We start from the raw sequence: 26,583 nt of genomic DNA, 5'->3' as shown, positions 1-26,583 counted from the left end.
GACTAAGAAAACAGTCAATTATTAAGATCTCTGCATTTAATATCTCTCATTTGCATTCAGATTAGTTTTTAAGTTAAAAAGGAAGTTCGAGAGGAAAAGTGAATAAGAGCCTGGCCTCATTTTTAGGAAAGTTTAAGCTTAGATGATCTCTTGGACTTTCAAGCATGATAAAGCAAAACAGATATTGGTGACTGCAGGCTTCTAGACCGAAAGGTCCCGGGTACAGAAAGAGGAACATGTAATTAGAAACAGCCAGTGGACAACAGTGTAACCTGATCGATAGCAAAGACCTGAAATGTGTGTGATTCTGATCATGAGGTTCCCATCTATTCTCACTCCCCAGTTCAAACACAGGCGTGCCAACCACACAAGGTGATCTATATGTTTACCAGTTTCCCATTTAATGAAGTGTGAAGACAGAAAGTACGTGGTAGCTAGTATGTCTTTCTTTTCCTTTCCTTTTTTTAACATCAGGTTTTGAAAGTGCCTTTCTTCTCAGTCATAAATCACTGCATGACCTGAGTGATCTGGAACCGCTTGGGAATGATGTTGGGTGAAAATTTGCTTACTGCACCATAAAGCCCTTGTCTCCTGATTTTTAACCCTGCAGCGGTTGCGTTAAACAATATCTGCACCTACACGTGAAACAACTCAAGCTGCTCTAAGTTGCTAGACAAGTGGCAGGGGAGGGATGACCTGAAGGTAATTCAGACACATGTGTGCCATTTACCACAAACTCAACTCCGAGTGGGAGGGACCGCAGTCATCTGTGTCCTAATTGCAGACTCATGCAAAAGAGATGCCTGGTGTCAGTGGAAGTGAGCCACACACTGGGGAACCATGCTGTGCATGAGGGTAGGTCTGCGCCCCAACCCATAGGTAGGTGCCTCTATCCTGCTGCTTACATATGGTGCCCCATCATTAGCCAGATGGCAGGAATGCTGGAAAGGGCCTGAGCACGCGTGAATAATCTAACTTGGCCTGTGGGAGGTGATTAGGACAGGCTGGGTGGGGATCAAAGCTGGTGTGTGTGCGGCTGTGGAAGCCTGAACAGGAGTTTAAAGTGTTAAATATGGGGCCCGTGGTCACTGTGGAGAAATCTTCATCATCATACCTCGGCTACCCTCCACCTCTGCTTATGTGTGGAAGACAGTTCCAATGCCACACAATTCCCTCTGTATGCAATGGAAATGTCCGGGGTGTGGGAGAAGAAAAATTTGCTGTACATAAAAAGTAGGATATTTTCTGAGATCATCTTTTGGAACAAAGCACTTCTCTTGAGATTTTTTTCAGCAGGGAAGGTTTGTTCAAAGTTGATTAGATGATGCTTGACTAACCCTCGAAGGTTCAGAGAGCCTCAGATACCTTTGAAATTGTATGTAAATCAGTGTGTGTAGGATTTAATGTTTATTTTTCTGGGAAGACGATATATATAACTTGTTAAAGAAACTCAAAGGGTCTGCAACCCCCAAAATATTTTATAGCCATTAGTATGGAGGCCAAGGGAACCCAGCCTTTCTAATCATGGCAGAAGGGATCCTAAATAACTCATGGCCTGGGATTTTTCCTGGCCTTTGGGTACTTATGAATATATCACCCCTCAGCTGGCTCAGGGCACACAGTCCTGTCCAAAAGCTAGACCAAGTCAAGTCCCTTGGACCAGCTCCCACCACAGCCCTGTAAGCCATCACCCTAGATTATCTCCCTTTAATAAGTCATACCCAGGCAGGAAGCAAATAAACCACATTGATGGAAGGGCAGAAACAGATGTACATACATGGCAGGTAGTGGCGTGGTCAGTGACTTCTGTTCTCATGAGGAACAAGGAGAACACAAGAAATAGGAAATGGAGAGCTGAGTTCCTGTCCTCATTCTGCACTGACCAGCTGAATAACATGGGGTAATTCACCCTCATGGATTTGTTTCAGTTTCCCAATCTGTACAATGGGGAAGGAAGTTGGACAAGATTCCTGAGGACTCCCTCCTAGCTGAAGATACAACAGGCTATGTACAAACTCTATCTTGTGGCTCTGTCTGCAGACAGGTATTGGGTTAGAACTGGTCTTTCATTAGGAGCCAGTTTAGTTTTCTATCTTAAACACCAGGCTATGTGTTTTTAGACACGTTCGATTTTGCAATCCATAGAAGGATTATAAGCAAATGGACACATCTGGGAGGAAAAACATCACTTGTGGGCAGAATCAAGATTTCAGTGATAAAGTAATGTGCTAGTCAGGGCTGAAAGCCAAAGATTGAATAATTTTTATTGCAATGGGGTACATGCTCTGTGGTTTTTTTATTTCAAAATATTGTTCATTAACTCCCTTCCCATCTCCAACCTCCAGTTCTGCTCTTAGCAGGTGATATATATTTTGATCCCTGATCCTTCAGCATACAATCCTAAAGGTATCTGAGTTGTTACTTGGGCACATTAATGTTCTTACTTAGGTCTCCTTATTTTTTTTACTCCAGGCTCAGAGGAGGCATCTGAGTGCTTCCAACTATCCTGGACCCACCCTTCTCGTCTCCTCCCCTTTCCTGGCTGTCATACCTCCAATTGTCTACTCCACCCTCACCCCACGTCCTCCTTCTGGGTGCTCCAATCTTACTCACAGGCTTTGTCTTCTCTTTTCAAATCTTCTCTATCTTAAACTTAACACAGTTTTTATTTGCTCTATTTGCCCTTTTTGTCACCTTTTAATCTTTCTCCTTCCCCCTAACCACTAAATCCTTGGAGTAAATAGCTTACACTACTATTTCTACTTCCTTTGCCTTCCTCTGACCTTTACAGTCTGGATGATCGTAAGCTGTCCTGGAACTGTGCTTGCAAAGACAGGGCTTTCCATATCCTCTTTCTTTGCCTCTGGCATTTGGTACGACTGACTGCAGGGCAGAGACAGGGTTAGTACTTAGCTTGGCCTATGACTTCAAAGTGGCTCAGCAAACTTTTGTTGAATACTGAAGCTCTGCCGTCCCTTTCTTCCAAATATGTTTCATCCAGCCATCCTTCTGCAGGCCCTGTGCCTCATCGTAGTCCAAGCCCTCCTTATGTCACCTCCTTTCACTGTATCAGTGATCGGGCTTGCTTCTTCACTTCCAATTCATCCCGCAGAGTATTACATCAGTAAAATCTTTCTTGGGACTCACCAACCAACAGTTCCCCAGGGACTACTGATCCACGCTCAAGTTCCTTCATTGGTATTTTAAAAATGTAATTAATTAATTGCTTGAAAAGGAGTTATAGATGCACAAGTGAAACATTGACACTGAACAAGAAGGTATCTGGAGAAAGCTAAGTCTCTTCCTCATCCCATTCTCCCAGTTTTCTTTCCCATAGCAATCACTGTTAGCAGTTTCGTATGCATTCTGTGGGGATATTCTGTGCCATACAAGTGCTTCCTGACTGGACTACAGCTCACCACCAAGCCTGGCACCCTGTCATGAATCCCAGCCAATTGGGCCGGGGTCCTGTTTACTCACTGGACATTTCTCCACAAGCTGGGCTCTCCCATGCATTCTCTCTGTCACCAATTTGCGGTTTGCCTTAACTTGCATGAGCACCAGACTATTCTTGCTCTTACAAGATTATCTGGGGTTTCCAGTGGCTGTGATGGACCTGCAAACACTCTCTCCTGTGGTTACTGTGAGGGATTCCAGCGCTGTTTGCCCTCCTTGGGGTGAAACTCATTTCTGGTCAGTGCTCTAGTCCCAACTGTACCAGTGCTGACTTTGTTCTTTCTGTACTAACCAGAAATTTAAGAAAGTTCTAACTGATTTTGCTTCTGAACCATGGTAGGTTGTGCTACCTGTTGCCCTGGTTTGCCAGGAGATAAGAATGAGATCACCTTTCTTTCTGAGATGTTCCTTTGCTTCTGCACCATTGCTTCATGGTCTAGTCATATTTCTAAGTCTAGGTATGCCTCGCTCTTCTCTGTATGCACTGAAATGACTTGAGAAATAACTTGAAGTTCTCCACATCTAAACCCTGTGTGCACTGAACAGTGACAGCACCTGGGGCAGAAAGCTTAATGTCATTGTAGCCAGAGCGATTTCCTACTAACTCTGGGAGCCACGCTGCAGTTATGCACTTGACTAAGCAGTAATGACAGCCTTGGGGTTGGAAAATATCCCTGTAATGACAACAAGAGTCTAAAAAACTGCCTTTGGGGAACATATAAGTTACTGTTTTAGTTTGATGCAAAGTACCTTACATACAAATAGAAGACGTTTTTGTTCTTTTAAAATCCACCTAATGAACAACAGGCCTCGAATGGTATTCCGCTGAAGAGGGTCTACAGTTAGTGACACTTGGCATCACTTAAAATATTGATTTGGAGATAAATTTTAATCTGTTAATCTGTGATATATTATAGTTAATAACAGTAAAAGAGATTACCCCAGTCTGGAGTTTCTCAATATGGTCCAAGGATGACAGTCTCGCAAGAAGAGATTTATTAGTTAAATATATTTGAGAAAAGCTGGATGTGAACCATGTCTCCCTCTTGCATATTTACAATACACATTAGCATATCAAAGACTCTGAGAGGTCCCAGAGTCAAATAACTTCTACACTTTTTTATTAACCCACACTTACTGGGCAATGAAATCCTTTATACACAATGCCTATTATTAACAGCCTGAAAAACTAAGGTTCAGAGGAACACACACTAGATAATACTGCTTCAGTTTATCCATGCAAGTTAAACAATTTACTTATAAAAAAATACTCGGTTCCCCTAAATGTTTCATGTATTCGTTGTATTTCAAACCAATAACATAAGATGCACTATAATTATAAACCAACAACATGATAAAATGAAGAGGTAAAACATTTAGGGGACCCAATCACAGTAAAGCTATTAGCTAATATTTACATTCACATGTTTAAAAAGCCAGTTACTTAAAAATACATTTCTTTGTAAGTTAGAATCCTGTCAACTGGTGCCTTTCAGTCCTTATTTTCCAGTGACTTTTCCCCTGGTAGCCTCTTAAGAAACTTCCGACAGAAACCAGATTGTCAGCTATTGCTTAGTGACATTTTATTTCCCTTATAACCCATTTAAGGAGATATCAACCTCATTAAGCCAAAGAAATTCTTTTTGTTACAATCAGCTTCTCACCTTGAGTGGTTCAAGCTATATTTTCCTCATAGTTTCTTTCAAAATGCTATTATTTCTCATGAACTCTAGGTCAGAATGTTGTCTTTCTGCTACACAACTGGTTGTGATATATCGTAGATATATTTAAAATCTTGTTTAAAAATAATAACAAAATCATACAAAATTGGCATTTTATCATGAGACCAAGTACATTTATGAAAATAGAGCAAAGCCTAAAGGCATACAGAATTCATTCATTTACAGACAGCTCCTCTACTGTCATTTAGAGAATGGTTCTAGAAGGCAGCCTCTGAAAATCTTACTGTGATGGCCCAGATTTTGTGGTTTCTTTATTTAATGGGAGCTGCAGTGGAAAGGAGCATAAAGAAAGTGTCCCTGGTGTAGGATCGAGAGCTCCACTTTAGTCAGGGAGAGAACAGGAAGAAAAGCATAGCAGGGCCTGGACACATGGTAGTACCTGCTGCTACTTTGTTCCATGAGAAGTAAAAATGAGTCCCTACCACGGGTTGAGAATTTTGTTGGTGGGGCTTTGGGGTGGAGAGAGCCAAAAAGCTGGGTCTGGACAATAATTCACTGTGACGTGTTTCAAAATCCAAAGGCAGGAACACCTTCTTTTTAGATTTGTAATGCATTCTGGAATGGAAATACCTAGAAAACAGAGAGAAGAAGGTGGGGTGGAAACACAAGCCATAGACTCTCACAGACTCACAGGCACTGCTGGGAACAAAGCTGGAGAAAGTGCTTGAAGGCAGGTAACTGAAGTTAAGTATGACTAATTCCGTTTTAAGAAAACCAAGAGTCTAAGCAAGTAGTTCCTAGGCTTTTTTATTTCATAGATAAGTACCATTAAAAAAATGAATTTGGGAGCTGACTCTGGGAACCCACTTCTTATTTCTTTAAAAAGAAGTATACTAATAAACACTCGAATTTATTCTGACCATTGTTTTGTTATTTTTTCCCCACACTGGAAAAAAAATAGGAAAGGCACAGTCTCACATTTACATACAATTCTTGAAACTGAATGCATTCAGCTTTATGAAAAATTTGGGACATTGTCTTAGTTTTTCCCATTTTTTCCAGGGTCACTTCATCACTAACCAACTGGTTCAGATTAGTGTTTTGGAAGGCTAGAAAAATTTCCTAAATATGTCCAACATAATATTATTGATTATCTTACAAGAAATTTATGTTGGTGTTATTAGTTGCCTTACAATATACAAATATTTCAGTCAGATAACTTTATCTGTTGAATCTTCTAGGAAGTGGGTTAAAAAAGCAAAGGCCTGAGCTCTGCCCTTGATGTACTTAAAAGCTAATGAATACAAACATACCCTCATCATTTATAGTTATTTACTGTTAAATATTTACAGATACAGTACAAACAGGATTTTTAGTATTAACAGCATGTGGAGAGAGTAACCAGAAAAGGGCCATGTTAATCACAGAATAGTCTTGTTCCTTTTTTAGGAAAGTGGAAACTAAAGTGGAGAAGTTGAAGAATGTCAAGGTGAAAAGATATGAATAAGCCCAGATTCTGCCTGCCTTGGGATCAAGTACCTGTTGCTACTTGACTGTGGTGTCAGTGTATTTTTGCTTACATTTTCAGGAGAGTCTGAGTGAACTCATCTGCCTTGGGATTACTGGACTTGTTCAGCCCCTTTTGTCCAATTAGCTGTGGCCGAAGGGTGACATTCAGGACCATGAAGGACTCACATGGCTAACCCTGCCTACCTCTCAGCAAATGTTTAGAGTTCCCACCAAAAGGAGAATTCTCCGTGATTTTCTGAGAAAGTGGTATGGGTTGAATAGCTATGTCCAGATCTGTCTACCATTCTTTGTAAGTTTGGTTCTTACAAGCTTGTCCATGGCTCTATTTTTCAGGCATGAAAGAAAGAGCTGAGTCTTAAATGTGGAAAAGTCTACGATCTGGTATCTTTTCTAAGCATAAGGAGAATTTTAAAAAATGGGTTCTAAAATTTTTTCATTTGTTGATGAAATTGATCATTTTTCTCCTATAGCCAATATTTTAAGCTGAAAATATTTCTATGTTCCCCCATTTTCTCTATAATTTGAATTCTGTTAACTTAGTGAAATGATTGGAAGTTATAAAGACAAAGCATGAAAAAAATCAGCTTGCTACCATCATCCAAATAGTTTGTAAAAGACTACTTCTGGACTATCCAAAATAAGGCTATATAGGAAAACAAGGGGGAATAAAGATCAAAATATGGTAAATTGAATATATTACTTAGAACTTTAGTTGCATTGACAAATAAAATGGGCTTAAGGAAACAGCAGAGCATATTATAAATATACTGGATATTTCATAGAAACCAAAGCTATGAATCAGGAACAGTCACAGTCTAGGGTCTGAACACAATCAGAATTGTCTGGGTGATCTTGCATTTGGTCGGAAGCCCACTTCTGGACTAACCAAGGCAGCCAGCCAACTGGCTATAACACAGCTGCTACATATATAGAGGACTACATGTATAGAGTAGGGAGGGTGGAACAGGAAGAGGGTACTTTTTGCAGAAGAAGTAAAAACGATATTAAACAAAACAGAGGTATCTACCTTATTGAAAAAAAGAGTGAAGAAGGAAGACGGCAAGAGAAAATGGCTCGTTGAGTTTCTTGAATATTTAGAAATAATTGATTTCAGTTTCAAGGGTCAAATACTCTCCTCCATTTTAAGGAAAAACTCCTTTATTCAGGGACATCGTTTGACAGATATATCAATAAATGGCAACGTGTAAAACACTTGGTCTATTGTGTAATGCTTAATTATCAATGTTCGTTATGTTTTTGTTATATACTAAGTACTCTTCTAGATTTTGGAATATGGGGAGGCAGTTGCAAAGACGTATAAGTCCCTCCCTCAAGGAGTTTACACTTTAGTGACCTACAGAAGGTAAAACAAGCTATAATGATTAGGTCAACCTAACCTAAGGGCTGATCATTTGTTAAATAGCAAATCCTGCATGTTGCATCACTTCGTCTAAAAAAGAATTGGTGATGTTAAAAAAAAAGATTATGCTCTACATGATGCATCACAACAATTCGTGGTCTAACTACAACTGCAGTCTGCCAGATGTCCTCAACTGTACCCTGCAAACTGCTCATGCAGACTACCTACCACCTGGCTTTAGCTAAAGATTTTCAATTGAAATTGTTTTCTGTCTCTCTCTCTTTCTGTCCCTCACTGGCCTTTTGAAAGGCCAGTGAAGAAAGGGGGAGGTAGGTTACTTTTTATAAGTGATGTAAGTAAACTTTCATTTACTGTTATTATATTCAAGCCTGGTTTTTTAAAAGTCTGGGAGGCTGAGTGGAGAAGGGTTGTTGAAAGGAAGTTTGGGGGCAGGTTACCAGCAGGTGGCGCTTGTCTCCTCCAAGGAGATTAGAAAGTTTTATTCAGCCTAGAATCCTGTGGGAATTAAGGGTAAGTATGCATACAGTCAATGCAAGTGGCAACGATCATGCCATACTTTAGTGCGGAGTCCATGAAGTCACAAGTTCTAGCCTTTTGCCCAGACCACCATCTTTCTGCATCACCACTTAAAAGACCTGCTCCGACTCCAAGGGTTGTATTATTTTCCTACTTGACCAGCATCATGATTTCCCCTAGCCAAATTGCTTACAGTGACGATTAAACCTTGGGTATAGAGCAAAAAGAATGGCCCTAGAGAAGGGGAGCTGAAACTTCGGAAAGGAGTGGTACTTTATCAATCTTCCAGCTGGTATGTCCTTATGGTGTCAGATGTTCTGTAGCAGCTGGTGTGCCAGCCTTGATCTGAGCAGAACATGAATTTGCTTGCTTGCAAGCAGTTTCCATGCCCCATAGGGGCAAGGAAAAGGAGCAGCACGAGGACACTAAGAGACCTGTGCACAGGCTCAATTCATGACTGAGTTACTGGCTTGTTGGGATCACTAACTTTCTAACCTCTCCCTGCACCACCCAATTCCGGGGCTCAGTCAGCCACAGGCAGCCACTCTCCCTCACATGATAATGTATTCTGTCCACCGTAAAAACTACCCTCATTTTGAAAGTCTTTCGTTTCTGGGTCTGCAGTTTTCTATCATCACTTTCCCGCCCTACTCCTGTCTGCTGGTGGCCTCAGAGAACACAGGAAGGACAACCCTAGAGTCTGAGGGCTAAAAGTTCAAATCCAGCTCTGCGTCTGACTGTCTGGGTGACCCTAGACAAGTTTCTTAACTTCCTTTGTAGGCTGGATTAAACAATTTTTCTCCTCACGGGGTTCCTGGATGAATGAGATAATTAATGTAGACTCCCCAGACCAGTGCCTGGCTCACTGCAGGCGCCCAAATGCCAGGGACTATCTGGTGGCTTGACAGCACAGTGGAAAACTGCCTCTGAGGGGGAACTCCGGGTCAAAGAGCCAGAATAATTCGCAGAAATGAGATAACCTCTCACCTCCCCGTGATCTCACTGTATTTCAAATCCCTTCTACTGCCTTGTCGCCCAGACCCCCTAAAACCTCTTGTCCCCTAACATACTCTGGGCAGCAAAAATAAAGCCAGAGGAGTTCGGGATCTAAATGAAAATGACCCCCGCACAACCCCCATCCTTCATCCCCCATCCCCCACCCCTCGTACCCCGACTGCTGGGCCGAGCGCAGCGAAGCAGCGAGTGCCAGCCGGGCTAGCCACGGAGGAAGTCTCGGGGCTGGACTGACAGCTTGGGGGAAGGAGGAGGAGAGAGCAGCGGGCGGAGGAGGGGATCGCCGCCTAGAGGAGGGAGCAGCGGCGGGTGGAGACACATGCGCGCTGCTTGCCGCCGCCGCCGCAGTCCTTAGCTTCCCGGGGACAGGAAACCCTCGAGACCGAGCTGCTACTGCCTCCTCTTCGCCCGCCCCCTCTTCCGCGCGCCTGCCACACCCTCCTCCTCTTCTTCCAGCATCTTTCGGTGGAGCGCTGCAGGGAATCGGTCCGAGGTGCCGACTCCCCCTCCCGGGGAAGAGCTGTGACCCCTCCGCAGGAGCGGCGGGGCGGGGTTGGGGGGGCGGGAGAAGATGGCGACGCTGGGAAGCGAACCCCAACCTTTCGTCTCTGCCCTCTCGGTGGCTACTCTTCACCCACACCATCATCCCCACCACCACCATCACTATCAGCACCACGGAGGAACCGGAGCCAACAGCGGGGTTGCGGGAGGCAGCAGTGGCAGCAGTGGGGGCTTCAACCTGCCCTTGAACCGGGGGCTGGAGCGCGCGCTGGAGGAAGCGGCCAACTCCGGGGGGTTGAACCTCAGCGCCAGGAAATTGAAGGAATTTCCCAGGACTGCGGCTCCCGGGCATGACCTCTCGGACACGGTGCAGGCAGGTGAGAGGGGCAGGCAGTGGGTGTGAATGGCTGTCTGTCGTGCCTTCCCCGAGGCGGTAGCCAGTATGAGATGTGGCCTCGCTGGGGGGGCCCATCGACCCGTGCTCTCCCGAGTAAGGGACCGCGTGGGCACTGGAGAGGCGGGCCCCGCGGAGGGCACGGTGACTCCCACCTCGCCTGGCGACCGGCTGTGCAGCCCCAGGAGAGCTGGGGTGCATCGGCCGCTATGCCTGCGAATGCGCGGGTCACCGGCTCCCCATCCTGAGGCGGCTTCGCCAGGGCACTGGCCGCTGTGCTGGGACTTGCGGGCGCGCAGTGGAAGTGGGAGGTTTCAGGCTGCGGCGCCGGCTTCCTGGGCCCAGCGCAGGGCTGGGAATGCGAGCGCCGCGTCTGCGCCTCTGACCCAGGCAAGCCCTCTTTGCGTCGGGGCGTCGCCGATCCTGGTGGGGAAACCCAGACAAAGGTGGCGCGCCCTAAGCCGACCCGAGGACTTCGGCGCAGTGCCGCGAGGCCCCTCCGCGACATCACCGAGCGATCCGGCAACTTGGTGCCCACTGCGAGGAGGTGCCAAGGCTTCCTCTTCCTGCGCCTGTGCGAGGAAAGAGTCGCTGCGATTGTAGTGAATCCGAAACCGCAGCCCCTTCACGGGCGGTCGGCTCCTTAGTTCCTTGCTTTTAGCTAACCGCCCACATGTTTTGGTTCCTACCTCTGAGGCTACCTAGTTCTCAGTAACCCGATATTTGCGGGGGCCCTGAAAGGGACGGCATGGCATTATTAAAAGAAAAGTAATTAAAGTGAGCCGGTTTTCCTGTGTGAGCAAGACAAGTTGTAACTCGCGCCAATGAGCAGCCAGCCTTTTCAAGTTATGTCATGTGTTGACATATTTCTAAGACGTCTGCTTTCTCTTTGGTAGTTGGAGTTACGGGTGCGGGGTCTATAAGCAGGAAGGAGGGTGGCGAGACGCGATTCAGGCCTTGGGATCCCTACAGAACTGACTTGGTTTCTTATGATCTGGTTCAGCTCCCTCGGGGAGGGTTCCTATCTTGCCAAGTTCCCAACATTTCCCAGGGCAGCGTGTGCCCCTTTTTGGAACCACGGCCTAGACCTTCTGGCTGTCATTCCCGTGTGAGCCCAGTGTCAGACCCCCTGGATGTTGGATGAACTCTCAGCTCCAGGTCTCCCAGTTTGCTCTTGTGGGGTAAGGAAGGGGTGGGTGGGTCAGGGGAGCAAGCCGTTGGCTTTTGGAGCTAGGTTTCCAGTGCCTTCCCCCACTTAATTCAATAAACATTTATCAAGGGTCCCAGTGAGTATTTAGGCAGAGTTCTGAGTTCATTGGAGCCGAAAGGGGCATTTCAGGTCATTACACTTTGTAATTTGGATTTAGGGATAGTCAGGAATGGGCAAAAAAGAGGGAATTTCCAGAGTTGAGCTGTCAACAGCTGGGGAGTCTCTTGATAGGACCTCTTAGTTACTTTTTCTCAAGTGGAAGTTATTCCAAGAATTGCCTGAAACATTAACTTAAAAAAGTCTAAGTACTACTTCCCTTTTGCCATAGAGTGCCCTATGAACAATGGAAGGGTTGGATATAACTGCAGAAAATGGAGCTGGCATGACCAATAATAACTTGCTTGTACCTTCAGTAGGGGGCATGAAAGTTGTTCCTCTACTTCAGTTATGCTGCCCTGTATTTCCAAAGCTGGGTGAACTTGATGTGTCTGCTGTGTTGGCATTTCTTTGAGAAAACCCGTGCTTTTAAAAGCAAGGACGTCTTTCAGTTAAGAACCTGCTATGTGAGAAATGCTTACAAATATTCCAATTCTCCTCTCTTGCTTGCTTGTGGTGAGCTTAGGTTGTGAGTTTTACAAGCTTTTAATTCTGAACTTCATTTGCACATGTTTCATACTCAGAAATTTCTAAGAGTTAAAAATCAGAGTCTTAATGTTAACTCAAGTAAAGAAAATAATGCAATATTAATTATGGCAGGGGGAGTGTCACCAAAAGTTTGTACAAACTTAAGACAACCTGATAAAGATAAAAGAGTATTCAATGTAGTCAGCTCTTTTACATGAAATTTGAGTATCTGAATGTGTTAAGAGTTGCTTCTGCAAAATATCTTTGGGTGTAAACCAAATGTATTCTGCCCTTTGTTCTAAAGACGTTTGCTGAGCTCCATTCCGTATTTGAAAGAGTAAACACCAAAATAAAGCAAAAGGTAAAATTACCTCCAATTTGCAGTGTTGACATTTCCTTTATATAGAGTTCTAGTAGAGTGGATAGTATGAGTAGTAACGTATACAATAAAGACAGCGTTTTCTCCTGGGTTAATATTTAGTTTACAGAATATCTCTTAAAATCAGAATTGCACTGAAGATCCTTAAAGACCTAAGATGGAAAGTGTACTTTTTCATCAATTTTGTAAGATAGGGAGTGATGTAGAAAGATTTTCCTCACTGTTCCGTTTTACAGTACAGGCCATTGGGTTTATGCCTTGTAAAAGTACCTCTTCTGGCAGCCACCTATGCAGAACTTCACTCTTGGGCAATGTAGCTTATCTGAACAGAAGATGTAAACACAGAAACATAGAGGCCCTGGGCTGCTCAGTAGATACCTAGACGGTCGCTCCAATAAGGAAAAATACTCTTACTCAGGCCCTCACTTTGAGCCTATTGATTTACTCATGTTTGAGTTAAAATAGTTTTGTTGTCAGGGTCTGGTCTTTTTGCAGGGGAGAAGGAGAAAGAAAAACTGATCCATACAGGCCTGCGGTACAGGTGACACTGGCTGAATGGGAGAAGTATGAATAAAAGAGCCAAGATTAGCACTTGGTGTGTGCACCCTGCTGTGTGCCAAGTACTTTATCTGCTTTATCCCTCAAAATCCTCTTTAGAAGCCTATTCATAGCCTCATTTACTGCTGGGGAGATGGTATATAAGAGAAGTCAGGTAATATGCTCAAGATCGCACCCCGATTTAGATGGTGAACTAGTGATTGGACCCTGATGGTTTCACTTCAGCCCAAAGTTTGACCTTCATCATTGAAATAATTTTACTGGATAGTTTGTGAGTTGCTGCAACATCTCATTTGATTTTTGGTGAGTGTGTATTGTTATTAGGCCAAAATTTGGCACGCCTTACTATTTTAAACTTTAGTTAAATAACACTACATTTTTGTGTGTGTTTTGTTGCAAACAAATGTTTCGTGTTGTGATTTAGCGTTTTTTTTTTTTGGTGTAAGCATTTAAAGGGTAGATACCTTTTGAAATCCATGTCCATGTTGATCAGTTCAGAGGTCATTTTCCGTTTGCTTTTGCTGTCAGGTCATTTTCCGTTTGCTTTTGCTGTCCTTCAGGATAGACTTTCTATCCTGTTGCTCAAGTTTATCATTGCTTATTTAACTGTAAGTTGTTTCCCTCTTTTATGTGTACTTTTCTATTTTTTCCCTTCTGATAGATAGATTTTCTATTTTTTCCCTTCTGATAGATAGATGATAGATTTTTTCACATCTATCTATCATCTATCTATCTATCCATCTATCTATCTATCTATCTGCCTGCCTGCCTGCCTGCCTATCTATCTATCTATCTATCTATCTATCTATCTATCTATCTATCTATCTATCTATCTATATATCTATCTCTGCCGACAGAGATATAACTATAAAGACTTTTTATGTTCGGACTGGGCAGCATTTACTTTTCTTTTAATATCTCCCAGAGTCTTCTCTCCCCAGGTGCTGTGCTGAGTATGCTTTTCCAGAGATTTGGCAATTTAAATGGCAGAAATGCTATTAACTCTCTGTTAAGGTGGTTAGGGGTTCATCAGTCAGGCTTCATAACTTGAGCTTTTGTCTATGCTTCACAAAGAAACTGTGATGCTGCTTTCCAGATTTTGTTTAGCTTTTTGGAAAATTAGACTTCTGCCTTAGAAAGACATCAGTAGAAACTGGCCTGAGCTTAGATCTGGTAATGCCACCGAGATCACCATTTGTGAACTCTTTCAATAATTGTGTCAGTTGTTGGAATTAAGGTAAGTTGGTGTTAATTGCAGTGTTTATTTCAAATTATAAAATTATAATCTAATATAAAAGATTTAAGGATATAAGACATAAACCTCAACTATATTTACATATCTGATGCTTTTATTTATGTATGACTTACAGGAAGTTCAGAGGCTTCCATTATTGTCACTACTTTACTGTTGTGTGAAAGTTTTTATGCACCAGAATTTTCAGTTGCTGTTATATTTCAGATAAGTTTTTTTGGTGAGTGATGTGAATTGTTTAACCAAAAAAAAAAAAAAAAAAAAAAAAAAAGGCGAGAAAAGAAAAGAGAGAAAAAGAAAGGTCAGAATTCCACATCAGCCTACCAATAATAGAAAACTAGGCCTACCGATATAGATGCAAACTTGAAGCACACCTGTGTTTTCTTCATCTTAATTTAAGAGTTCAGTAGTAATGCCTCCATATACTGTAGTTAGAAGTCATACATTTGGAAGCCATCTATTCCCACAAAGTAATTCAGAAATAAAGGGAGAATGTTTACATGAACAGAGAGTTGATGAACTATGAGAATTTGGCTTCTCTTGCTTACCCCAGCAAAGCAATAGAAGGGAAGCGCTTTCATAGTCAGATTTCTGTGCATGTTCATGGTTTGCCCCAACCACACCCTCCTTCACTGGCCATAAAGGAGGATATAGGTGGGGAAAAAGGAAAAACAAATTAGAGAAGAACAATGTTTGATTTGCAAAACAGAAATATTTTACTTTTTTGCCCATTGAGAAACAATTGCTCCTCTGTTAATATGATGTTGACACTGAGCCAACTCAGTTTACGGTACCTGAAAGTCTTCCAGGACATTTTTAAGTCACCAGGGTCAGGCTAGACAATTTTGGCATCTTTGATATTTGCTCTTCTTCCTTCTGCTGTGTTACCTCAGTCTCTTTGCTGGAGGGGACCTAAGACCTGGGAGATGAAACAGGGCCAGGAGCCCTCCGGCTCAGTGACTCCTCAATTTCTTCTTCATTGTTCTCCCCAGATGGTCAGAAAGAAGCCCCACCTTCGTTTTTCAATTGTCTGGCTTCTCCTGTGGCCTTGCTTTTGACAGCTGACCCTGCAGTGCAAGACATGGCGTTTTGCTACACAGTGTATTCCTCTAATAGTCTGATATTTTGGATGTTGATGGCATAGCATTAGGAGTAGTTTCAATACGTCTGACCTGGTTCCATCGGTTTAACCGTGATTTCACTCCCTTTATCTCTGCAGGCAACAGTGACAAGTTCAAATATAGCATCCTCTGCAGACTGCCTGACTTGGCCTTCCTCTAGATTGCCTTCATTTCACTTTTCCAGGTCATTTCCTTCACTTCCCCGCCCGCTCCTTGCCCTGTAAGATTCTACTTACCCCACTCTCATTGTGCCCAGTACCTGAGCCTGCTCACATCACAGAGGCTCCCTGCCAGCCCCTCCCTGAGAGCTCAGTGGTGAATCATGCACAGCCTTAAGGCACCTTAGCATTATTTCCTTATGGCATTTTTTGCTAGTTATTGCCTTCCTTTTTTGGTACTTTTCCCATGTTTAAGCTTTTTCCTCCTTTACTGGTCTGTGTGGTCTGGCTAGGCAGGGGTTTTTCCTTATTTTTTTTATGTGCCCTCCATGCCTATCACAGAAAGAAAGTGCTGGATACACATCAGTAGATTATTCTGTCTCCTCTTTCCCACTCACAGCCCACTTTTAGTCTCTACACTTAAAAAATATTTATTTTTATTAAAAATATAGTTAGCATACAATATTATATTAGTTTCAGGTGTACACAATAGTTATTCAGCATTTATATACCTAAAGCAGTGATCACCGTGATAAGTCTAGCAACCATCTGACACGGCACCACGCTATCACAATATTACGGACTATATTACCTATGCTATACTTTACATCCCCAGGACTTATTTGTTCTGTACCTGGAAATTTGGACCACTTATTGCCCTTCACAGTCCCAGCCCCCTATTTAACTTTTCAGTTGCAGTTGACATTCAATATTATATTAATTTCAGGTGTACAGCGTAGTGGTTAAACAGTTTTATAATTTAAGAAGTGAACCCCTGACTAGTCTAGTACCCACAGGGCACTATACATAGTTATTATCATATTATTGACTATATTCTCAATTCTGTAATTTACATCCCCATGACTATTTTGTAACTACCAACTAGTAATTCTTAATCCCTTCACCTTTTTCACCCTGCCTCCCAACCCCCTCCCATCTATCACCCCTATAAATCCAGTACCCATCTGACATCATAAACAGTTATGACTACTTTGTAACAACCAATTTGTACTTCTGAGTCCCTTCCCCCTTTTCACTCACCACCCAAACTTCCGAATTTCCGTCCCATCTGGCAACTATCAAAATGTTCTCTGTATCTATGAGTCTGTTACTGTTTTGTTTGTTTATTTTGTTCTTTAGATTCCACATATGAGCGAAATCACATAGCATCTGTATTTCTCTGTCTGACATACTCCACCTAGTACTGTACCCTTCCTGTCCATCCATGCTGCCACAGATGGCAAGAACCCATTCCCATGGCTGAGAAATATTCCATTGTATATATGTACTACCTCTTCTTTATCCATACATCCATCGACAGACACCCAGGCTGCCTCCACATCTTGGCCATTGTAATCATTGCTGCAATGAACATATGGATGCACACATCCCCTCGAAATAGCATTTTGGGTTTTTTCAGATAAATACCAGGAAGTGGGATTACTTTGTCTCTTGATATAGCCTTTGTTTTGAAGTCTGTGTTGTCTGGTATAAGTATTGCTATCCCAGGTTTTTGTTGCTGTTGTTTACATTTTCATGAAGTAACTTTTTCCATCCCTTTCGTTTCAGTTTGTTTGTGTCTTTTGATCTGAAGTGAGTCTTTTATAGGCAGCATATGCAAGGGTTTCGTTTTCTTATCCATTCAGCCACCCTAGGTTTTTGATTGGAACATTTAATCCACTTACATTGAAAGCAATTGTTGGTAGACATATATGTAGTTATTACTATTTTATTATTCAAATTTTTGATCTTTTAATTTTTTTTCCATCTCAAAGAAGTCCCTCTACCATTCCTTGTAATAGTGGTTTGGTGGTGATGAATTCCTTTACCTTTTTCTTGTCTGGGAAGCTTTTTATCTGTCCTTTGATTTTAAATGATAGCTTTGCTGGGTAGGATACCCTTTGTTGTAGGTCCTTGTTTTTCATCACTTTGAATATTTCATGCCAATCTCTTATGGCCTGCAAAGTTTCTGTTGAGAAATCAGCTAACAGTCTTATGGGAGCTCCATTGCTGGGTAGGATACCCTTTGTTGTAGGTCCTTGTTTTTCATCACTTTGAATATTTCATGCCAATCTCTTATGGCCTGCAAAGTTTCTGTTGAGAAATCAGCTAACAGTCTTATGGGAGCTCCCTTGTAGGTAACAAACTGCTTTTCTCTTGCTGCTTTTAGGATTTTCTCTTTGTCTTTAACCTTTGGCATTTCAATTATAATGTGTCTTGGTGTTGGCCTGTTTTGGTTCATCTTTTTTCAGATGCTCTATGCTTCCTGGGCTTGTATGTTTATTTTCTTTGCCAGGTTAGGAAAGTTTTCAGTCATTATTTCTTCAAATAGATTCTCAATGTCTTGCTTTCCCTCTTCTCCTTCTGCTACCCCTAGGATGTGAATGTTTTCATGCCTGATGTTGTCCCAGAGGTCTCTTAAACTATCCTTGTTGTTTTTTTTCTTTCTTTTTTTTTTTTAATTTTTTTTCCCTTTTGCTATTCCAATGGGGTGTTTTCTGCTACTTTGTCTTCCAAGTCACTGATTTGATCCTCTGCTTCATCTAGCCTGCTGGTGATTCCTTCTAGTGCAATCTTAACGTCAGTTATTGTATTCTTTGCTTCTGACTGGTTCTTTTTTTATGGTTTCTATGTCTTTTTTATGCTTGCTATCTCTTTGTTGTAGTTCTCACTAAGTTCCTTGAGCATCCTTATAACCATTTTTGTGAACTCTGTATCTGGTAGGTTGCCTGCCGTCATTTTTTTTTTTTTAGTTCTTTTCCTGGAGATTTCTCCTGTTCTTTCATTTGGGACATATTTCTTTGTTTACTAATTTTGGCTGCATCTCTGTGTTTGTTTCTATGTATTAGGTAGCGCTGCTATGTTGCCCAGTCTTGCCAGATGGCCTTATGTAGTAGGTGCCCTGTGGGGGCCTGGCACAATCTCTCTGGTCACCTGCTCTGGGTGCTCCAGGAGTGTCCCTTGTGTGGGCTGTGTGTGCCTTCCTGTTATAGTTGAGCCTTGACTGCTGTTTGCATGTCAGTGGGTGGTATTGACCCTCAGGCTGACTGGCTGTGGGCTTTGTCTACAGCTTATGCGCTGCTGTGCAGGGGGCTTACTCCACGGAATGGGATTTGCCCCAGTGGGCTCTGTTGCCTGTTGAGACCATGTTTTATGTGTCCCGCTTGTGGGGTTAATTAATGGTGCTCTGCTGTGGCCTGAAGCTAACCTCCAAATATGTTGATTCTGGGGCCTGTTGGGATGATCTGTGGTGCAGTCCCAGGTCAGTGACTGGCTCTGACTGGCCAGGGAGTACCTGGTAGGAGCTACAAAGGATCCATTTGGTTGCTGCCTGTGCTGTACCTTTAGTCACGTACCATATTTCCCCCAAAATAAGACCTAACTGGAAAATAAGCCCTAGCATGATTTTTCAGTATGCTTGTAATATAAGCCCTACCCTCAAAATAAGCCCCAGTTAAGATCGTCAGCCAGGCGGATGCATTTACTACGTCCATTGCCACACTCGACGGACGTATTGAATTATAACATAATAATATTAATATATAATTAAGTATAAATAAATAATGTTATTGACATTAATATTTAAAATAATGATAATATAAATTATAATTAAGAATTTCTAAATACCCAAGTGGGCGCCTTTGGATGAGAGGTAAACACCTATGTAAACGGATGAACTCGAGACTTATTGCCGAATGACCAATTGGAGTACAGATACAATTCACGTATAACTTGCGCACTTGATAATGAACGGACATGGTTGTGTCTAACATGAATCTTCATAATTCAATATGTCATGTGTTGTAACGTACGTACTTAATGCACTTGTGTGAAATAAAGAAACATTTTCTGAATTTTGGTGCCTGCAATTTTCGTCGCTTTTCTGTGGACCATCGTTTTTAACTGCCATCATTTTTGTTGCCACTCCTGTCAAGTCTTCAATTAGCACTTGATTTAATGGTAGATTTAAAGGGAATAATATTTGGACCCCCAGACAAGGCGAGTGCAAAAAGAAAGAGCTATTCCATTGAGTACAAGAAGGAAATCGTGGAGGACTCCCGTGGCAAGAATCTACGGCTTTCTACAAAGGGAAGAAGTTGGATCTCCGAATGGTCCAAAAATAGTGAGCAGAATACATTAACCTCAGTCAACAGGTGGACGAGGGAAATACTAAGAAGCGCAAGTGTGGATCAGGTCGGCAACCATTATTTCCTGAGCTGGAAGACATCATCTGTGAATGGATTGCTGACAGGAGAGCAAAGGCTTTGGTTGTGTGCAAGGCTGATATTCAAGCATTTGCCCTTGCAATGACAGCACAGTTAGAAATATCCCCAGAAGAATTCAAAGCATCACAACACTGGCTGGATGGCTTTCTTCAGTGATATGAACTGTCTCTAAGATCGACAACACTATTCAAGCTGGGAGATACTGAAGTTATTAAACATGCACTTGCATTCAAGTCCTTTATTGATGGCATCCACTTTTCTAAATACCAACTCTTCAACACGATTGCTGTGGATGAAACTGCAGTGTTTATGGGCCAAGGATCTCAAACGACAGTTGATCAGAGGGGTGCCTCGTCAATCTACATTCCCTCCACTGGTTATAAAAGTGCATATGTTACTTGTATTTTGGCAATTCATCTGGATGGAAAGAAAGCCCCACCTCTAATCATCAGTAAGGGCAAGAAAGATAAGGTTGAACGTGTTTCAGGCATTTATGTTCTTGAAACCAAAAAAACCTGGTGCACACAAGCAATTATAAGGAAGTGGGTCAATTTAATGCTGACACTTGTTTTGCAAGGTGGCCAAAGAGGTCTGCTAGTCTGGGATTCAGCCAGCACTCGCCGCGCTAAAGACATGAAGAACTTCCTGGCAGAGAGAAGAATAGATCAAATAATGATTCCCCTCAGGAATGACTGCCAATCGCCAGACTGTTGATATTGCAATAAACAAGCCATTCAAGGACCATTTGTGCATGGAAATCAACGACTGCATTGAAAATAAAAGGGAGAGAAATCAGCGTGGAAACTTTGTGAAGCCTAGCCTGCAAGAGATCGTGACTTGGGTGAAGAATCCATGGGATAAAATCACTGACAGCTGTGTTGCCAATGCACTATGAACAGGATAAGTGCTCATGGACAAGAAGTGCTCATTTAGGGAGAGCTCTATTGCTGGACATGAGAGATTGGGTCCAATCGTTCTACAGGAAATGGAGTCGCAAGAAATTCAAGCTGGAATTTGGGGTTTGGAGAGTTACGATGATGTTCCAGAAGAAGATGACATGACTATATATGAATAAATGTAGATTGTTGTACACAAATAAATGAATAAATGTAGATTGCTGTACATGAATAAATGCAGATTGTTGTGCATGAAAAAATAAGACATCCCCTGAAAATAAGTCCTAATGTGTCTTTTGGAGCAAAAATTAATATAAGACTCCATCTTATTTTGGGGGAAATATGGTAGGAGAGGCCACATGTCAAACTGAGGATGGCTGCCACTAGTACTTGGTCTAGGGTAGCTCTGCAAAAAGCCAGGACACTCTGAGGCCTGCTATCACCTGCTGGCTCTGTAGAGTTTAGCCATTGATAAAGCCTCCTGTGGTAAGCAAGTTGGGTGAGGCAGGGTCTCAGGGAGTCAGCAGGGTGGAGCTGCGGAGCTCACCAGGCCAATCAGATTTAGATTTGGCCAGTAGGGGCGGGCCTAACACAGGAAAGATGGCACCTGCCTGTCCATGTGTATGGAGGAGGGCCCCACACAGGGAAAATGTCGACTGTCCCTTCAGTCCTCGCCTTGAAATTACACAACTCTGTCTCTCCCTATATGTCTCCGACACGGCCCCCCCCCACCCCCTCACCAGAGCCCAAGGTGAGTACCTGCGAGCGAGTGAATCTGCGCGCGGGCTGTTCAAGGGGACGTCTGGGTTTCCCGCTGCCTTCTGTCCCACCGGGAGGGTGGATATCCCCGTTGTTTTTCACTCCCAGATGTTGTGGGGGCTCCTCTTTGGCACCAGTACTCCTGGCTGGGGAGCCTGGTGTGGGGGTTTGGGGTCCTTTGCTCCTTTGTGGGGAACCTCTGTGGCCGAGATACCTCTCCTGAGTTTAACCTCCATATGTGGGTGTGGGCGCAGCCTGTTTCGTATCTCCGTTTCTTTTACTCATCTCAACGTGGCTTCTTCTTTATATCTTTAGTTATAAAACTTCTATTAAGCTAGACTGCAGATGATTCTCCACGCTGATTGTTCTATAATTTAGTTGTAATTTTGATGTATTCACGGGATGAGGCAAGCACAGCATTTACCTATTCCACCATCTTGGATCTCTTCTGCATTCTTTCCTAGTTTCTACAGTTTTAATCCATCATCTTGGATCTATCATGGTGTCATCCCCTATGTGTGCAAGTTTTGTTGATCTGCTGCCCTTTTCTTGGTGATGACCTTATTCTCACAAGCCATCTTTTTACTTCACAGTGTCACTTACTGTATTAGTTGGCTCGGACTGCCATAAACAAAACACCACAGACTGGGTGGTTTAAACAATAGAAATTTATTTCTAACAGTTCTGGAGGCTGAGAGTCCAAGATGTCAGCAGGGCTGGTTTTCTGGGAGGTATCTCTCTTTGCCTTGTAGGTGGCCACCTTCTCCCTGTGTGTTCATATGGCCTTTCCTGTGTGCCTACGCATCTCTGATGTCTCTTTGTGCGTCCAGATATCCTCTTCATATAAGAACATGAGTCACATTGGATGAAGTCCCACTCATAGGAGCTCATTTAACTTGCATTATCATTTTAAAGGTCTCGTCTCCAAATACAATCATATTCTGAGGTACTAGAGGTTAGGGTTTCGACATGAATTTATGGGGACACAGCTCAGCCCAGCACACCTGCAACCCCTGGTGTAGCTGGTGGCTACAGCTCCCCCCGCCCCAATCCTGGGTAGACTGGCTTTGTACATGTACAAGGCTGCCCTTCCATGAGGCCGGGACCAGGCCTGTCTTGTTCTCCATCCCGTTCCCAGGATCTAACACAGCGTTCAGATCCTGGCCTCAATAAATGCGATTGAGCACTTGATGTGAATGTGCCATGAAATGGGGAAGGAGCCACCTTTATACTTAAAAATGGGTGACTCTGGCTTGTCTGGGCCCCCTGCCTTTTCACCATCTCTCAGAAATTTAGAATCTTCCTTTTGTTGTTCGACCAGTCCCTAGGGTCATTCTTTTCTTTCAACAATAGTTAAAACAAAGGTGAGGTTGCCTCTCATCAATATTTCCATGTGTTTGATAACCAGTGTTATATCCAGAAGTCAGGTGAGTTATAGTGACTTATGAAGGAGATAGGGATTTTAATGTATCAAGTATTGCCTGAAAATAGCCAATATAGTAAAATTAAACAGTTTTTGAGCACCTATCATGTGTAAGGAGCTGTGGATGATTAAGAAAATAGAGACATACAGTACGTAGTTCTACCTACTTTTCAAAATTGCATAAGGATTAAAGAGATAACATATCGGAAAGTACTGTACATGTGTGGCATTCTCATTGATAAGTGTCATTTTCAGATAAAGCTGTTTAGCCCTTCACCAAAGGGACTTTCTTCCCTCTTCTTCCATCACTATAGCTTAGAGATTAAAAACGGGTCTCTTGAGCCTCAAAGACCTGGGTCCCAATGTTGGCTTGGTTGATGATAAACTGTGTCACTCTGACCAGATAATTTAAACCCTGAACATCAGTTTCCTCACTGGTAAAATGGGAATAATATGGACTTAGTAGAGTTGTTGTGAAGACAATGATCATAATAACAACTGGTGATGTCATCAAGTGCTTTTGCTGTGCCAGGTATTGCTCCAAGTGATTTATATGTAAATATATGTATTAAATATGTGTGATATATGTAGTATTTAATGCTTGCCAAGTGTTTGTTTTAATTGTAATAGGAGCTCAATACACTCTTATAGCTTTTATCTAGGTTTCACCCAACTCCTATATCTAGTTCAAATTCACCTGCCCCTGAAATGGCTTTCTTGTCTATTGTAGCCTGAAGAGGGAGTTTAGATATCTAGAAACCATCCTTTTACATCTCTCCCTTATTTAATAGTTGAGGACACTGAGGCCCAGAGAGCTTAAGTCATTTGACCAAAGTCACACAGCAAGTTGGTGGACACCTGAGCCAATGCACAGTCTCACAGCCTCACACCAAAGGGTTGTTTCCGTGGCACCAGGAGGAGGCAACATTGGGATGGATGGAAGACTTCCCTCCCTCTATAGAGTTCTCGGATCAAACCAACCCAGATACATGGCTGATGTGGAAGGTCCCTAAAAGAACAAAAAATACTGTGAAACCTGTAATAACATCTGGTCCCAAGCTGGAGAAAATACGGTATAAAACTAATAGTGGTTACAGATTAAATGTGTTAATTTAGGATTTTACTGCATGTGGTTTGGGAGACATGCCTGAGCCCCATGTAAATTGGATTGCAAATACTACAAGGCGTGTGGGCAGTCCCTGACTCACAAACCAGAAGTCCACCACGGTCTTTCGTAGCAAGGTTTTTCTTAGAACTTGGAATACATTTTCCTGTGGAAATCAAGTAGTAAGTGGTGGTTTGGTTCTCTCGCCAACCCTCTATTTAACCCTAGCAGAGGTGGGCCTTCGTGTTAATGGTGGTTTATTATTTCTTTGGAAAAATGCAACCTTGGTTCTGACAAGAAATTCTGAATCTGGAGATCTTGGCATCAGGCTGTGAATGAAGCTCCTGCCCCTTGGGGATGGATGATTCTTTCCCCTTTGGCCATTCTGACCCAAGGTGAGAAAGTTTCCCTCCCCACCTCCTGCCCCTTGGTCAATGGGCCCAGCAGAATGGGGATCCCATCCCACTGGTGTGGGGAGCAAGGGTTGGCATAAGTCAGAGGGGTCGGCTCTGGGACTTGATGAGGCTTCTAGGCCAAGGAGGAGCTGGCTCAAGAGATGCCTGCTGAGGGAGACAGGAAGGAACTTAAACCCTTCTCTACTTAATTTTTATATTTTTAATGTATTATCTCCCCAATATATTAGTTTTACAATTTGAAGCAAGATACTGAATTTCTCTGAATGTCAGGTTTGTAATTTGTTAAAACTCAAAACACTCTTCTCCCTCAGAGTTTTGGTGACGATTCGTGAAGTCAGGTGCAGAGTTCAGGTTGTGATCCATAGATGTCACTTGCCTTCCTAGATTCCCATGGCGTTATGTGTCATCATTTTGTTCAGGAAGATAAATAATTGGAAGCTGTCAGTGTATCATTAACGGAGTGACTAGGAGCACAGACTGGCTGGGTCTCACTCCTGGCTCTCCCAGGACATGGCTACTACTTAACCTCCCTGTACTTCAGTTTCCTCATCATAAAATGGGGGATAATAATCATGGGATTATTGTGAGGAATAAGTGATTGAATCTATGTATACAGTGCTTAGGTCAATGCCTGGCACTGATGTTTGCCGTTATTATTATTGGACTCCATTATCTTTAGAAAAGAGGTTCAATCTGATAAGGCACAAAAAGACCAGTTAAATTCCTAGAGTATGACATTAATGAAATGATTTTAATATCCAGGATGCTTGAGTATACATGCTTTCAGTGTGTGTAAGCGTTGTTTATATTCTTCTGACAGACTTTGGCGGACAGCAGTGTATGTGGTTTTTATTATTCCAGCTCTACATATTCCGGGCTAAATTCCATGTGAGGAAACCCAGACTAGCAGATTAAATGGTGTTCCTTGGGTTATGTTGCTAGTGAGTGGTTGAGCCAGGATCACATCTGAGTTTTTAATGCAACTTCCATTCCTTCCTCCCTATAGCGGTGTTCTTAGGTCTGATTTGATTTTACTGGGACAAGGAAAATCCTGAGGAGGCCCAGAATTCTCCCAGTGGAGAATGAAGAGCCATATTCTGGGGCTACGTGGTGTATTCAGGAGAAAGGTGCCTGGGACCAAGGCTTGTTTTTTGGCAGGAGTATCAGAGCGGTGTGAAGGAGGGGCTGGGCCTCAGAAGAGGGGTGGGAGTACAGCTTTCCTCTGTCCTCTGCCAGAGTCCTGCCACTGACTGAAATCCTTTTCCAGATTAAAGTAAATCAATCCATTACCTTTTTAGGCTCTTGACAAAGAACAATTTGTGAACCTTTTTATGTTCTCAGCAACTGCTCTGAAGATGTATAGCTAATAATTTTTATATAAGAAGCGAGAAAATGTCTATGAGGAGGCAAAGATTTAAGAATAAATATATAGATTTAAATGTGTCTCTTCCTTTCTCGCTGTTTTCCTGGCAGCCGGTATTTATTTTGAACTTCGGTCAGAAGTTAGTTCATTAAAAGCCTTAGGATAGGATCCATATCACCCTGAATTTACTGATAAGGGAACTGATAGGACACACTGTCTGGATCCTCCAGCGTGTTTCCTCTTTTGAGCCTCACAACTACCATATTTTGCCCTGTATAATGTGCTTTTCTGGTCTAAATTTGTGAGGGAAAAATAAGGGTGCACATTATGCATGGGTAGTACTAATTCCGTATCTATATAAATGTTTTTAATTCTTTTATTTATGCTTATGAGATAAAAGTGTAACTCTAGAAATCAATAACGACATCTGTATGCAAATTAATACCCAGGAATACAATACTCAGTTTTGTTGAATTTACGATGAACTTGCAATGAGGAAGAGTTCTTGGCCTTCTATGATGCGTAAATATCGTAAATTTGTTACCGGTACATAAAATTTCTTGTACCTTGTATCTGTTCTTGTGTTTTATAATTAGTTGTTACATAAAATTTCTTATAA

General features: G+C 42.6%; 1 protein-coding gene across 7 annotated transcripts in view; it reads left to right on the top strand.

Moving 5' to 3' along the window:
- The first annotated feature begins 9,874 nt into the window (after positions 1 to 9,874).
- Positions 9,875 to 26,583, top strand: part of LRCH1 (leucine rich repeats and calponin homology domain containing 1) — a 196,555-nt gene continuing 179,846 nt past the window's right edge. For 2 of the 7 annotated variants that reach the window (XM_033104478.1, XM_033104472.1), the window contains exon 1: positions 9,876 to 10,457. In XM_033104478.1, coding sequence (XP_032960369.1) covers positions 10,151 to 10,457 — 307 coding nt within the window. In that variant the 5' untranslated portion in view covers positions 9,876 to 10,150. Of the gene's footprint in view, positions 10,458 to 26,583 lie in introns of all 7 variants that reach the window. The other 5 variants (XM_033104477.1, XM_033104474.1, XM_033104473.1 and 2 more) reach the window with 4 other exon arrangements.

This window comes from Rhinolophus ferrumequinum, chromosome 4 (assembly GCF_004115265.2).
Source record: "Rhinolophus ferrumequinum isolate MPI-CBG mRhiFer1 chromosome 4, mRhiFer1_v1.p, whole genome shotgun sequence".
Classification (NCBI taxonomy): Eukaryota; Metazoa; Chordata; class Mammalia; order Chiroptera; family Rhinolophidae; genus Rhinolophus; species Rhinolophus ferrumequinum.
The sequence above is the reverse complement of the archived record's forward strand: the minus strand, read 5'-3'. Positions and strand labels throughout refer to the sequence as shown.